A 15,454-nucleotide genomic window follows, 5' to 3' on the forward strand; every position below is an offset into this window, starting at 1 on the left:
GCATTAACTTTAAAGAACACTGAAAAATATGTGTATTCATACATGCCACCTCATCATGACTGGAATGGCTTATTTAAAGATCACAAGGTTCTAAGTGCCTATCCAGGATAGAGTGAGCAAGTAAGAACTTTAATTTAGTATACTTTGCCACATTAGAAACTAATTCTGCTTTAACGTTTTTTTCTCCCCAGTCTGCAAGTATCAAAAAAGTCTTAATGCAGGCTACAACCTAAGTTTTTTTTCTTTATAACATTTATGAATAAATTGATGATTCCTGTTAAGTTGTATCACACCTGTGTGCCAAGGTTTGATTTTAGCCCAAGTTCAGTAAATTTATTTTGTCAAAACAACTGATATCTTGAGCATACTGAGTGCCAACAGGACATCAAAATAATAAGTTGTCTAAAGTTAGAGTCACAGTACATTAACAAACAAATGATCCTCAGTCACAAAATTATAAATGCAGTTTGGGTGGAAATAAGCAGTAGGGGAGTTAATCCAAACTATGGCAATTAAGTTTTGAAAGCAACTTCTGAATAGGGCTATTGATTGTTCCTTTCTTTTCTTCTTGTGACTTTGAGCCCCCTTGAATTTTCAGGAGAATCACAGCTGGTAATGTACTGCAAGTTGTTGAAGCTACAAGATATAGTCTGGCTAAGTTACATGTGGTTTCCATATTAGCTTGTTTCTGAAAGGGTGGCTTCACTTCAAAGCAGGTTCAGTTGCCCCACCAGTCAACCCCCTGGGAGTTGTAATTTCCTCCATATCCATCACTATTGTAGAAGCCTCCATAGCCACCTATCAAGAAATATTTAAAAAGAGAAATTAGGGGAGCCACTCTAAGTATCTTTCTCAAGTACTTTGATACAAGCCTAATAAAAGAAATCTATAGTATTGGATATTGAGTTCTTCGCAAACGAAAATTTCTCCAATATATTATGCTTTCAAAAAAAAAAAGCCCTTGCCAAAGATACAAAAGAAGAAAAATTAACATTACCTCCACCAAATCCTCTGCTGCTGCTGTGACCACCTCCACCACTGCGGCTGCTGCTTGCACGACTACTACTAAAGCTAGAACCGCTGGAACCGCTACTTTGTCGATAGTCTCTGGCACCAAATCCTCCACTGAATCTACCATTTTACAGAAAGACATTGTGTGGTGGTTTATGAGTATGCAATTCAATTAAATGCGAGTTCCCATGAAAAAACTTCCCAATCTTCAATTTCTGACTCTTCAATTCAATTTCCTTTGTGATCAGTTCCTTTAGTACTATTTCCAAAGGCCTCAGCAGTTAAGAGCTGACATTTCAATTTAACTCCATGCCCCCCTTTCTCATAATACCGCATGCCCAAGGTATTTAACTGGTGGTAGTTTTAGTTAACCTTGGACATAACTTCCTGCCCAAAGCAAATAATAATAAGAATGAAGACTAAAAACAATCTGTACCTCTTGGAACGTCCACGACTGCTACCCTTATAGTGGTGTTCATAAGCCATATTTTCTAACCAAGATGGCACTTCTTGTTTAGCTTCAACGAGAAGATCCAACAAATCCTTTGTGATATTTATATTTCTCTCATTAAAGAATGATGTGGCAAGGCCTAAAAAAGACCAAAAAAGTAAAGTCTCAGTTTCCATAAAGCAGCCAAGTGTTACTTTATACACAGAACACTAAATACAACACAAAAATACGACATTATAATTAGCAATGTAACCAAATTGGAGATTAAAACAAAAACTTTCAGTTGTCTGACATTGGATGTCAGCTCTCCTTGAAATTAAGTGTCCTAATAATCAAGATTTTGTGTCAAATCATCAAACAACTGAACACTTTACCAAGGTTTCCCACACGTCCTGTACGGCCAATTCGATGTACATATTCTTCAATGTCACTTGGCAAATCAAAATTGATAACATGTTTTACATTTGAAATGTCTAGTCCTCTTGCAGCCACCTGAAAAATAATTCTGTTAAAAGAAAGCAATATTCAAACATGCTTAACTCAAAAATAATAATATACACACAGCTGTAGCCACTAGAATGGGGCTTCTTCCTGAGCGGAACTGGTAAAGGGCCTCCTCTCTATCTCTCTGTGATCTGTCTCCATGGATACTGGTACAAGCATATCCTTCATGGTATAAGAAGTCCTCCAGAGAATCAGCACCCTTTTTGGTCTCCACAAATACTAAAGTCAGTGAATCTTTCCCTGAAAAATTACAGATAAAGTTTTGTTTACTAATAGCAACTTAGCATCATTGCCTGATCTAAATATTCACGGGCTTAATCCTCTTTGCATTCAGTAAGCATGCACATGGAGCTAATTAAAATAAGCTTTATTATAAAGCTTAGAAAGGTGGGCAAAAGGCAGGGTAGGGGCTAAAGAAATCCAAATACATTTTCTTACACAAAGAAATCCAAATACATTTTCCTTATACCTCATGCTATTATTATTCATTATATTACCTGTTGCATTTAGGAGGTCAAGCAGAAATGATCGCTTATCTGACTCTTCCACCCAAACTACTTTCTGTGTGATGTTCTCAGAGGTAGAGCCCACTCTGCCTACAGCCAGGAAGATATACTCATCCAAGAAATCACGAGCAAGCATCTGAAAAGGGAAAAAACCTTAACTTACCTACTTCACTTGTTTTAAAAAAAAGTTCTAAAAAAAGAAATTGTTTCAAACAATACCTGTATTTCCTTAGGAAAAGTGGCACTAAACATCATGGTGTGGCGAACACCCTTTGGTGGCATAGTATCTTGTTCAACTATACGGCGTATCTGAGGTTCAAATCCCATATCCAGCATCCTATCAGCTTCATCCAACACTAAGTATCTGTTATGAAAAAGACTCAGTTCAGAATATGATGCAAAACTGACCACTGAGTACAGCTATGTCTATAATTAATTATGTTAATACATTTATTCTAACATTTTGGCCTCATAATTTAACACATGTGAAACACACATAGCCCAAGTGGCTATTATTTGGCTCTGTTCCAATGAACTATACAGGTTAACTGTAATTTTCAATCAAAAAATAAGGTTAATTAAATTTTTCAAAAACAATGGAGAAAGTCAAATTATCCAAATTACTTTCTCAAGACTAAGATAATATTAGTAAAATAAACAAAATTCATGACCACTAACATAATACAAAGTTAGACTCCATACGTAAAAATTAACTTACTTGCAGAAGTCTAATCCAATCTTTCCTCTTTCCATCATATCCACTAGGCGTCCTGGTGTGGCAACTAACAGGTGACATCCACGTTCTAAGTCTCGAATCTGCTGACCAATATCAGCACCACCATAAACGACACAAGGACGAACTCTAGACCGGTATGAAAACTGCAAGCCAAGAATTTATTAAACGGTCATGAAAATATCATTAGAATCAATGAAAATGGCAATAATCAGTAAAATGCATATTTACTTTTCTGGCTTCCTCATAGATCTGGACAGCCAATTCTCTTGTTGGGGCTAAAACCAAGGAGATTGGGTATTGTTTACGGCGTCCATACCTTCCATATTCCTAAGAAATAAGTACAATTTATATTCAAAGACCCAACACTTTTTATTTTTAAAGTTCATGACAACAAAATTCTCTTTGTAATCGAAGGATTACATCCAAAAATGGGTTTTCATTGGATAAATGGACTGAAAAGAAAAATCAAAAGAAATGAAGACAAAGTATACTTGGCAACATTTAGAAAGAAAGGTCCTAACAGCTATTTACAAAACTTTTCCGAAGCAAAAATTTATCTTATAAAGAAATCTTTACCTTCACAGCCTTCAAAGCCTCCCCTGGACCATCTGTATAAATCTCACTTAAGATAGGCAAAAGAAATGCTGCAGTTTTTCCAGACCCTGTTAGAAAAATATTGGCATATTAACTTTGAATAAAAGACAGTTTTACTTACTATATGCCTAATTTTCTGAGAAATACAATATATTTACACAGTTAAACAAAGAATACCAAATGACTTCTGTGATCCATTTTATACAGTATTCACTTCTTTGCATTTTAATTTGTAAATTTCTGCCTCTAAAGTGGCATCAACTTCTATTATAAAACTTTTTCACTGTTATTTTATGCCACTGGCATGTAAAGCAGCAGTCAGCAACTTTCTGAAGAGGCTAGTAAAAGAGTTTTGCGAACCAGTCTTTGTCAGCCTTTGGAAAATAAAAGCCATGGGTGCAGTTATCAGTAAAACTTTATTTTAAAAAACAGGTGCTGGGTTTGGCCCAAAGACCACAGTTAGATATAAAAAAAAGTATTTCTACTGCTTAATATAAATGGAAAGGAAGTTCTGCCAGTCCTTTAACCATGTTGAATTTTGATATAGGACTAAACTACCCCCCGCCTTCCCATTCCCCAATTCCCAATATACCATAGGTAAAGAGGCACCTTATCCTTCTCCCCACCCACATTTTTATGGATCATAGGCTCTTCCCTGATTTTATGTTTTCTATTCCAAATATATTGCTAACTTTCCCTCCACTGCATTTACATTTTTCCTCTTCTGCAGCAATACCAGGCTAACAATCTACTACAGACTTTCCCAAGATGCCCTGATGAAAACACTAGTTTCATTCAAAGGATCCAAAAACACAAGACAAAAAGAGACAACCTCATCTAATCTTTACCTAAGTCAAAATCAGACTAAATAGAGGACTCAGGCCTTCCTACAGAATGCACTATTTTTAAAGCAAGCCCAGTTAAGATATTAACCTATTCTTTATCAAGTGAGCCTACCTGTTTGGGCACAAGCCATCAAGTCTCTTTTTTCCTTAATAATAGGAATGGCATGTTTTTGCACTGGAGTAGGACGAGTATAACGAGTAAGCTCAATGTTCCCCATGATAATTTCTCCCATCTCAACATCACTGAACTGTCAAAGAAATTTAACCAGGTCAATCAAACACAGGTACAAACAGAAATGCCTTACCTGTTGCAATTTCTATTTAATACTAATATAAGAATGAAAGCAACCAACTAAATATCTATTTTGATTGAGTTCACAGTTGTTTCGACTTTAGGTACAAGTATCATAAGATTTTTTTGGACAATGGACTCCTGGTCTAATCTACAATGAAGTAGTTTTTTGGTTCTTCTTATGTTTGACACTTTTTCTATTTCAGGATTACTCATATGGTGACATTAATCTCAGTCACTCCTTTTTCATAACCCAATGAAGTTTTTAGTAGTAACTTTAAAGAACTGATAAGAAGTCAAACAAAACAACTTACATTTTCAATATGTGGAGGACAGTTACTGCCGGTTGCCTCTACCGGTATGTCGTCATACTTCTCAAAGTTAATCCCAGTATTTCCTCCAGAAAAGAGTTCCCTGAAATCAAATGATTACATGTGTTATACTAGGTACTAAGTTTCATAATAATCAACATACATTTCAAAAACTTACTGCTCCAAGCGTTCACTTGGTGGAAGTGGTTTTGACCAATCATCTTCGTCTGACTTGTCACACCAACGACTGTGCCCACTGCGTTCAAATTTACCAAAGCCAGTTCTGTCCCCACGACTGCTAATACCTTCATAGTCACTCCGTCCACGATCATCAAACCTGAACAGCACAAGGAACTGATCAGAGTATGCCATTAAGCTAAAATCATATTATTACCTCTGTAGAAATATGTATTGGTTGAATTGTTAGTCACAGTACATTTCAAGGATGTCAACAATTCAATATTGGCCATCTCATTTGTGAAGTAAATCCCTCTAAGTTAACCAATCGTTATGTATAATTTACACATCTTCAATTTAAAATAATACTTTTTTGTATCCTTCTTTAGCTTTTTATAAAATTGCACAGCTTAAAAAGGTCTCACATACTAAGAATTAAGTTCTATAATACTTGTAAACAGTATGTACTTTCATCTTCATTTTTAAAATGATAACTTAATACATCTGGTGATAGAAAAGTAAAGGAATAACATATGAATGCCAAATGTCCCAGTTATAAGTGGATATAAAGGACAACCCACTTAACACGGTAAGACTTAACGCTTTTTAGGGATTTAATCTTGTTTCTGAAAAATAATACAAGACTAACCACAGATATTAAATTCTTAAGATCAATATATCACACTGGTGCAATCAAAATAAGTGGTTTAAACTGCCACAGTGAAGGCATAAATAATAAATAACAGATTCATTACGTCAAATAGCAAATTCTCATATGTACGTAATGCATGTAATTTCTATTTAACAGATTCAACTTTAAGACCTTCTAGGGCTAACAGTTAGCAAATGTTTTGCTTAACGTTCGTAATAGAAAGATGATCTGCTAAGAAAAAAACACCATGATTAAAGATCAAGGAAACAATGAGAATATTATCAAATTAAGAGCTGATTCCTAAATTGCTATTATATACATACTTGCAATCTAAGAATAAGTTACCTTCCCCTTGATCCACTTCCACGATCACTGAAGTAACTGGGCTTTCCTCTTGAATCTCGAGACCCAAAACTGCTGTATGCATCCTTGTCTTTACTATAACTCCACCCTGAACTGTTTTTATCATAGGATCCTTCCAAAAAAAGCAAAAATTACAAGTTGACAATACTTCTACCAGATTCCTCTCTTTCCAAAGAAGCTCTTCACAGGAACAGCCTCCCTTTACCTTATCCTACTGAGACACCAAGGATCAATGGAATTATTTTTATCAAAACACTGGAAAAGAGAACCAAAATTTAGATAATTGGTTTTCACCAGCAAATGGAATTTTTACTATCCTTAATCCTCTTTTGCACTAGAAATTATTGTAGTAAGCAAACTACCATGGTCTAAGAACAATGTACTAAATGAATACCACTGCTAAGAGATTAACACCTTATACACAACACAAGTATCCTACTGTTACATAACCATTATCCTACTAACAATTTAAGTTTCATTCATTCTGTCTATGTTTGCTATATTCCAAATAAACTCTCCAATGAGATTTTAACAAGACTGTGGCAAGACTCCTTTTCAAAGTTATGACTGCTCTCACAAGAATCCCAAGTACCTCCCCCAAATTTTTAAATTCGAAGGCAGTAAGCTAGGACAGCTTTAAGTTGGTTAGCCTTTTAGCTCTGTTCCATCCCTAAACATAAATCTCACAAACCATGAACACAAAAGTTGATAAATTTAAAACACAGAGTATATGACATATACAATATACATTTTGGAATTCCCAGCTAAATAAAAGGTTACCTCAAATACAGTCAGTTGCCTAATGAAAAGTTTCAACTAAGAGATCTACTACATGATTACCAATAAGAATTTGTCAGGTGTATTAGAACAGGCAATTTCAAAGTTCATAAATGAAGCTCCAAAATGCAGGAACTGCACTATGCTCAAACTACTTATATGGGCTCTACATAGTAAGTGGCACTGTAAGTGATAGGGACTTACTCAATTTAAGAACACGGACAAGGCAACTTGGTAGTAATCTACCAACAGCAATCTAAACAGGACCAATCAGTTGAACAATACATTAGAAACAATGTGGCTTAGTCTTACAACATCTAATAGAAGTAAATAAACGGAAGTAGTCCATATAAAAGGAGTTAGTGTTGTCTACTTTGCTGCACCACACTTTCAGGATGCCATCTAAAGTACCCACATATAAGATACCTGTATCGAAAAACTACCACTGAATTTTTAAAATGACTCCTGAACAACTTCAGGCATGAAACAGTGAAACATTTAGAGCAATTAGATTTTCCCATAAGAACTCTACACTCTTAGAACTTAAAAACCAAGATTCCTCAATCCATTCTCATGGAAGTCTTAAAGTTTTAAAAGTAACTTAAAATTGAGTTATTGCAAAAGCTCCTTTCTGTTTCAGTAATTATTAACAACAGAAATAACAAGCGGTATGAACTTTTAATGTGCTTTGTACTCAGGTATACCACTGTCAAATCCTCAGAGTCCAACAATATCGTGTCATCTATATAAGCTTAGTGAGAACAATATATACCAGGGAAAAAAAGCCTCCTTGCCCGGTTTCCATACGGACATGTTCCTAATGCACATCTACAGACAAATAAAAGGAAAGTGACAAGAGGAAACTGACTCAACAATTAAGTTGAGAACCTAACTAGAGTCAGACATATTACTAAATGCTTTGAGGTTTATAAGTTAACGAAGTTACTTTCCACCACTTTATAGCCCCTATTAGCCAACCAGTTGACCAATGGCCTTTCCTAGCTGGAAGCAGCTTGTTAGATTTTTAAGGTCTCTTCCATTTCTTAACTTCCTGAGATACTGCCACTCTCTTTGAAGCACTTATGTACTCTGGATGCAACTCCAGCCAGATACACTGTGAGGAACACCTATGATGAAACTGCAGTTACTCTGAAAAAAGAATCCTATCATTAGCGAAGTGGTCTCTGGAAGACATACACAGACTTACACGTTTAACACTGGACACTACAGACCACATCTACAGGCAAAGTACCCAAGCACAAGCTACAGTTTATGTTTCCCCTTCCCAATACTCCCTCCCCCCTTCCTTATCCACCATAGTTTTCTTTGGCTTTAAATACTTTTCCTAATCTTTCCTGCTCTCAAAAATTTCAGATTACCCACACTGGTGAATCTACAGCACTCACATCATCACCCCAACAAAATATTCCTAAGAATTTATCACTCTACATTAAAAACTTAACATTAAAAGACATCAAGTGTTTTAATAACATTTCAGACAAAAACCATTCAAAGAAGTAGTTCAGGGAAAAAGCTGAGACTGGACAATCTCTCCAACCCATTGAGTGTGCTCAAAGTTGCAATCCTACAATTGTTAGCTATTCTACAATAACTCCATTTTTACTGTGGCAACATTTCAAGACAGTAGTAACTAGGAATTTACTGTCATGCAGTTCATTTTACATAATAGGGCACTCCCAGAGACACACACACACCGTTTTCAAACCGAAATCATGCTGTCAATGTTCACAAACAGATAAAGCACTAGACCAATGACACTATGCTTGTGAAACTCTGAGCTTAAACTTGGTCAAAAGAAGCAAGAACTATAGATTACACAACATTAGATTAACTTTTTCAAAGTTAGGAAGTACTCCTGGAACAGAAAGAAGCACAGGAGAAAAATGTGTATACACTTCCAAAGGCTACCTCATTTTTCCCTAGGCTTTGATGAACTCCTAAACAAAGAAAAAGCTGGATACAAATTTGCCATAACCACCTACCTTTAGAAGCTTCTCTGTTCCTTAAGTGAGGAGGTATATAGCGCCCTTCTAAAAAAGAAAATGTACAATTAAAAGCCTATTGTATCTTGCAAACACAACTTTTTACAAAAACATGTATTAAAAAAACCAGAACCTGGAAAACAAACTTTCAAAATCTCTAGTCTTTAAATTATCTTGCACTAGGGGAAAAAATTATCTAGAAATGTGTTGTTGCTTAATTAACAGAATTTTTATTTAAACTAAAAAAGGAGGGTGGGAACCAAGTCTGGCAAATTAGGGAACAAAGACTGCATGAAAAGAAATCCTCAAACTACACGCATTTCAGTAGCCACTTTTAAATGTTTTAACAAGCTCTGCTATTTCAGAAAACTGTTATACGAATTACAACATTTAACCAGCAAATACAACTATGACTGTAACAAAACAGCCTACTAAGAAAAAATGATATGTACTAAAGCAATTAATTTCAATTACCCCAAAAAAGGCTTTGTTTCTATTCTGGTAAAATGAAGACTATACAGTAAAAATACATGAAAGTTGGAAAGGGAAAATGATTCCAAGAAGGAACTGACAGTGTTAATTCTGAGTTTCCTAAATTAAGTCAACGGCCTGGCTTATGATTAAGAAACAAAAGCAGTTAACCTACAAAGTACAAAGAAGTCATGAAATGAAAGTCATTTAGACTTGCAGAAGTTTGAAAACCCAAATTTAACTAAATCTCTAACTTTTGGATTGAATTAAGCATCCCAAACTGTCTATTAGCATAATTAAATCCTTATAATATTCACATAATGGCAAATAAAATACAAATTGAATTAACAAAACTAGAAGAGGCGTCCTGGAATCCTAGGTCCAAACTGAGATCTGATGCTAAATAATAAACCACCAACTTCCTATCCTCATAGAAGTACTAACCTCTAACAAGAATCAAAAATAAGAATAAAAATAAAACATCACTCTTTCAAAAGATCTAACTTCAAAAGAACACGGCTGACATTTGAAACGCTATCACCCAAGAATCAGTCAAGTTTAGTTCAGTTCTACCAGTAAGTCTACAGTTCTTCATGAGAAATGAGTAACAGGAGCTATAACACATAAATACACAGGTTCCCTTTATTAGCTTTAACACAGTTCAGGTCAATTCACAAGAGGGATAGACATATGCCCACCTCCTTCATGCCTGGCCAGAACTTAAGAGTGGACACACAATTAGTTTTCAAAAAAAAATGTGAATATTACATTAACTTTCTTCTAAATGATTAACTGCTTCCAGTCAAAAAGAGCCAATCAGTCTTCCTTTTATCCAGACATGCCAAAATACCTCATAGTTATATAGTAAAAATATGAGGGAAAAAAATAAATTTAAAATTAGTAAGCACAATAAGATATTAACATTAAACTTTAATACAGATTCTACACACAAAAAAATTATACTTACTGCTTGCTGTTCTTTCTCCTCCACTCTGATTATCAGAGGAGTTCAGGTCTAGACCAGCAAGCTAGGAGAAGAGAGAGATTAACAGCTCATATGCTGACACACTACAATACTAAGAGAAAAAACAAGCACAGATAGCACTACAGAAGACAAATTTGCCTCCTAAACTTCACTCCTACTTTGCAGCTCATCTACCTTACATGGTTTTAAGAATGCTTCAATGTCTACAATGTACAACTGTACACCAATACAGATAGTTCAAATATATTCATCCCAAACAAGTTTCCCCTGAAACAATTTTCAATAGAAAAAACCTCTTCTAACTCCAAACTAAATGTTACCATCAATTTCTCAAAGTCACTGGTTTTCTACTTGGCATTATTTTAAGCCTAAAAGGTCTACCTGAAAAATTGGAGCACAATCTGAAGATTCCTTAAATTATGCTTTAAAGACTGTGCAACTTTTTAATTCAGATAAATTCTTTAACAGCAACAGCACCCAGAATGTGGTGACTACTGCGCCACTTATCACTGCATCATTTAATGCTTGGCAGCCTATGAAGGCAGTATTTATTTCTCCCATTTTAGAAATGAGAAGTTCAGAGAGATCGTTGGTCACAAAGCTACTAATTAGCACAGGTGACATTGTTTTTAAAAGAAAACTGTCTTCAACCTCAATTCCTAGCTATCCCTTTACATTGACAGATTTCAACATCGTACGAAAAAAAGTTACATCACTTTATTGTATTTTGCAGTAACTAACCAAGTACTACTTAGAAGCAGAATTATACATGCCAAAATAAGTTTTAAAAAGCACAAAGACCAAAGAGTAATGACTGCAAAGGAAATTTCCTATACAATAACATTTATAAACACTGCATTAAAACATATTACCAAATTACATGCATCATCAATTAAGATATTACTTTGTAAATTCTCACTTCTCCAAGTCGAATTTGCTTACTACTAAATTTTCACGACTTAGAACACATTTATCTAAAGTGGATTCCATCTACAGAAAAAACGTTACAAATGTGATTGTCTGTGTTCTTGATACCACATTTTCAATTTCTACGGTCTTTTTGGCATATCAAGTCTTAGCAAACTGCAGACGTTAATATAACCGTATCGTTACTGGATAAATACCCTCGAAGAAGCATACCGTCAAACCCCTCAAATATATTGCATATAACAACAATAAAATTTAGGATCAATTAGCGTTTTTAGGCTTTATTTCACGACAACTCAGGAATTCGTGAAAATATTTTTGTGAAAGGTTTATGCCCTAAATTAATTCCCTCTATTGAACGTGCAAGACAGAAGCGGAAATAAGTTGTTCACTTAGAGAGTCCGCAAAACTCACTGGAGACTTTCCCTGGAGCAAATTACTGCAGTAACCGGACGGAGATTTCCTGCCACAGAAAACAAGCCTATAACCTCCTGTTAACTCACGTATTCAGAACTTCACCACTCCGAACACCGCACAGGAACAGGTATTCTATTTAAAGATGTCAGGCCTTGGCTTTGACCTATTTCAGTGTTTTCCTCCTCAAACACAACAAAGTAACAAAAACTTGATCTGCGCTGCCAATCCACTTTTCGAGAATTTTTCCTCTGATCCATTCAAACTCCTAACCTAAGGGGACATACGACTCTCAGTAACACCCCTCAAAAAACGCACAACCCTCAGCTAAACTGGTACTCAATGAGTCTCTAAACTAAGCAGTGACAGCAGGACAGTTTCAGACCCCTAACCTCGTAGGTGTCTCCTCGCCAGCGTCCAACTCGCAGACACAAATCAAACGAAGCACGCGGCAGCCATTCTTTCCTCCTCTCCCCGGTATATCCGCTTCCGGTTCTTATGCGCCACAAAAACTTTCCACTCCGGAAACATCCCCTGGTCATCCGCAACACGCGGCTGCGAGAGCCCGGCAGGAGAAGCCCGGAGGGAAACAAAAACGAGACAGCCATTTCCTCGTCTTTTATAGTCAGGCTCCCGGCGAGTTTCCGCGAGACCGGGCCTTCTGTTAGCGGACTGCAGCGCAGTACAGCCATGCAGCCCAAACAAAGAGGGCCGCCGCCATTTCGCGGAGAAAACATCCACTACTTTCTCCCAAATCACCCCATTCCGCGGCCGCAACACACATTCCGTTTAACACACCAACACCACCTCGCGCCCTAATTAGGGCTGTCCAGGGAGAGCCATACTACCCCTCGAGACAAAAAATGGTCCGCTTTCGCGTACCTCTATCCAGTTCTTAACCAGTCGTTGCGCGCAAACGCGCGCGTCTGCGAGATCACGCAAGCATACACGAGCGCCGCCATTGTGCGCGGCCGTGGTACAATAGCTCACGCCCAGACAGAACCAGGCCCAAGTTAAAGGCTACCATCAATGTTACTGCTACCGCCCTGTATATTTTCTCCAAGCCGCCTCCACATGGTTTCATCTAGTTTCTTTACCCGTCCGCGCACAGTCCCACCCACCGCAAGATTCAGGGAGCTCGGCTAAGGGAAATAAAGGCAGCTAGTCAGCACTGCGCCACAAGCCATATTAAGCCAAGGAAGAGGACTACGCGGACAGCCTCGGTAGGCACATTTCAGCTTACCTCCTGGTCCAGCCCGAGGGCATTTTCCACCACCACATGACTCATGCCTAAAAGAGAAGCGAGAAATGAGAATATCCAACTGGAAGTCTAGTAGAACAGTACAAGACTTGTCACAGGAGAACTATAACGGCGAACTACAAAGCTTTGCAACGGCCAATATACCCACTTTGACGGCTTTACGTCAGCACGCAGGTCCTGCGTCTTCCTCCTCCGCCCCAACCGCCACCAACCCCGTTATCGCTACCGTTACTTCTGCCTGGCTAATTCGCGTTCAAGTGAGAACATCGCGGGATTTTCTAGTCAGTACCGTCCCTAAACAGTCTGAGAACCTGCGAGACGTTCGTTTCCACCGCCCTTCGCCAGTGTCTTGGAATTCGAGAGACTAATACGCTTCCCGCCTTCCACCAGTTGGAGAAGTTTAAGCACACCGTTAGTGTACCCCTGGCTGTCCTCGCCACCCTGTTAGTTTCCCTCCACCCTCTTGTAGCGCGCTCCGTTTCTCTTCCCTTTCAGTTCCGGGAATCGGAAGCTTAGTACAATGCCTGCTTCTGACTAGCCTTCACCCCTCTTTGGGAAACTCCCCCAAAGTCGGAACTAGTCAAAAAAAAGTCCTAAAAGCAAGTATGTTGAGGGTCACGTGACTGCAGGTGTCCCGCGCGGTGCCCATTTTGTAGAGCGGTCAACGGTGGCTTGAGTAGACTCCTCCAGCTGAGGAAGCTAAAGCAGAGGAGATGGACAGAGGGACTCTGCCGTGGGTGGAAAGATATGAGAGAGCTGAGCGGGACGCGGCAGCTCCTGCGGGCGGCTGGACGCTGCCGGGAGTGAATGGGTTAGGTTGCGGGGGCTTGGCCAGGAACCCAAGGGCCCTCCAGTTTCCTAGCGGCAAGTGTGCGCTTTATGCTCTTGCCGCCTGCGTGTCACGTGGTGACGGAACAATGAAACAATTATAACTTGAATGATACTGATGATAACGCCCGTGACTGCCGCTCCAACCCCGTATCCCGCAGACACTCACGCTACCTTAGGCGTTTTGTTTTCCCCAGTAGTCTAGGTGCTGTGGCCACTAGTGCCGCACTCCTTCCCTAAGGCCATGGGGCTCTGAAGATTGTGAACGACCCTCTCGGGGCCCAAGGGACTCAGGGCTGTTTGTGGGCGGGCGGAATCAACCCGCTAAAGGAACTATGACTTGGTTGTCCACCTAGGCTCAAAGTGACCCTCAGGCCGCTGCGATGCGTGGGAAATGGGCCATTGCCTAGGAGAAATGGCTTTTTATGGCCCTCTCCTAGGTCCTTTAATTCACATTCAGCGCTATAGGCCCCTCAACACGTGTTGGCTTCTGGGTACCCGGCTCTAAGTGAGCGGCTGTAAGTGAGCGGCAGTTTCTACGTGATTCCTAAAAACCCCTCTTCCATTCCTCTTGGCGAAATGAGATTTCGGAAGGTTTTGCACCATCCTGGCTGGGTAGGGTCTCCTGCTGCTAATTCACCTAATGGAGCTGATTCAGACGATTCCATTCTCAAAACATGTACCGTATAGAAAGCTTTTTCAGTTTCAAAATTGAAGCATTCAAAGATGATTGGAACAAGTTGCTTTACCGCTTTGTCAACTTGTAGGTATCAGCTAAATTAGATAACTCTTTTTACAGCAAATACTTTGTAAGGACACTTTTACCATTCTGAAATTAAATTCATAGATGATATAAATTACACCCCACTGATGCACAGTTTCGCCCTAAAACGACCTAATTGTAATACAAAGAAATAGAAGGAAAATAAAATATAATAAAATATTTAATGTGTAAATCTCCTGCACTACCACACTGAAAATGATCAAGCGCTTGCCCCATTTGGCCACAAATACTAACAAAATGATTTCACAACTCAGGTATATAAACGGTGTTGCCACTCGCGATGTTTTCCAAAAGGGTGAAAACAAGGCAATGCAAATTTATTTTGAATTTACTTGATAGTCGTCTTATGACCATCCAACACAGTGTTTTCTATTAAGAAATACAAAATTCTATACTTAGGCAACACTCCTGTAGTTTTTTCCACGAATTCTCTCTATATGTTGACAATACTAATTTTCTGAACCAATAACCAGGGAATATATGTCTTGGAAATACACTTACAGACCGTCCATGAGTAGCACAACTCACACAGAATATGTGACCCCTCCTGGAATGTAGGAAG

At 38.2% G+C, this 15,454-nt stretch overlaps 1 protein-coding gene across 4 annotated transcripts; it reads right to left on the minus strand.

The window, feature by feature from the left end:
- Positions 1-718: 718 nt before the first annotated feature.
- Positions 719-13,307, minus strand: LOC147911634 (ATP-dependent RNA helicase DDX3X-like). 4 transcript variants are annotated; one of them, XM_087427875.1, is made up of 17 exons: positions 13,263-13,307; positions 10,661-10,721; positions 9,223-9,267; positions 6,425-6,554; positions 5,429-5,587; positions 5,254-5,353; positions 4,760-4,895; positions 3,785-3,870; positions 3,437-3,535; positions 3,191-3,351; positions 2,692-2,836; positions 2,464-2,608; positions 2,025-2,206; positions 1,837-1,954; positions 1,448-1,601; positions 998-1,131; positions 719-798 (listed from the first exon to the last, which is right to left on the minus strand). In XM_087427875.1, exons 1-17 carry the CDS (start codon positions 13,305-13,307, stop codon positions 719-721), a joined length of 1,980 nt encoding a protein of 659 aa, XP_087284001.1. The 4 variants fall into 4 exon arrangements, with proteins under 4 accessions (XP_087284001.1, XP_087284003.1, XP_087284000.1 ...); XM_087427877.1 differs by having other exon boundaries at positions 1,448-1,529; positions 9,223-9,270; XM_087427874.1 differs by having other exon boundaries at positions 9,223-9,270.
- Between the last annotated feature and the right edge of the window lie 2,147 nt (positions 13,308-15,454).

Source organism: Ceratotherium simum, chromosome Y, assembly GCF_057802395.1.
Source record: "Ceratotherium simum simum isolate JZ-2026a chromosome Y, ASM5780239v1, whole genome shotgun sequence".
NCBI classification, from domain to species: Eukaryota; Metazoa; Chordata; class Mammalia; order Perissodactyla; family Rhinocerotidae; genus Ceratotherium; species Ceratotherium simum.

What these genes read in the sequence shown, in the direction of transcription:
- LOC147911634 (XM_087427874.1), bottom strand. Translation starts at nt 13,307, where the DNA reads ATGAGTCATGTGGTGGTGGAAAATGCCCTCGGGCTGGACCAGGAG. An exon ending in ATTGGATTAGACTTCTGCAA is followed by an intron (nt 2,837 to 3,190) that starts GTAAGTTAATTT and finishes TTTTCATAACAG; the next exon opens with ATACTTAGTGTTGGATGAAG. An exon ending in CAGCAGAGGATTTGGTGGAG is followed by an intron (nt 799 to 997) that starts GTAATGTTAATT and finishes ATTTCTTGATAG; the next exon opens with GTGGCTATGGAGGCTTCTAC.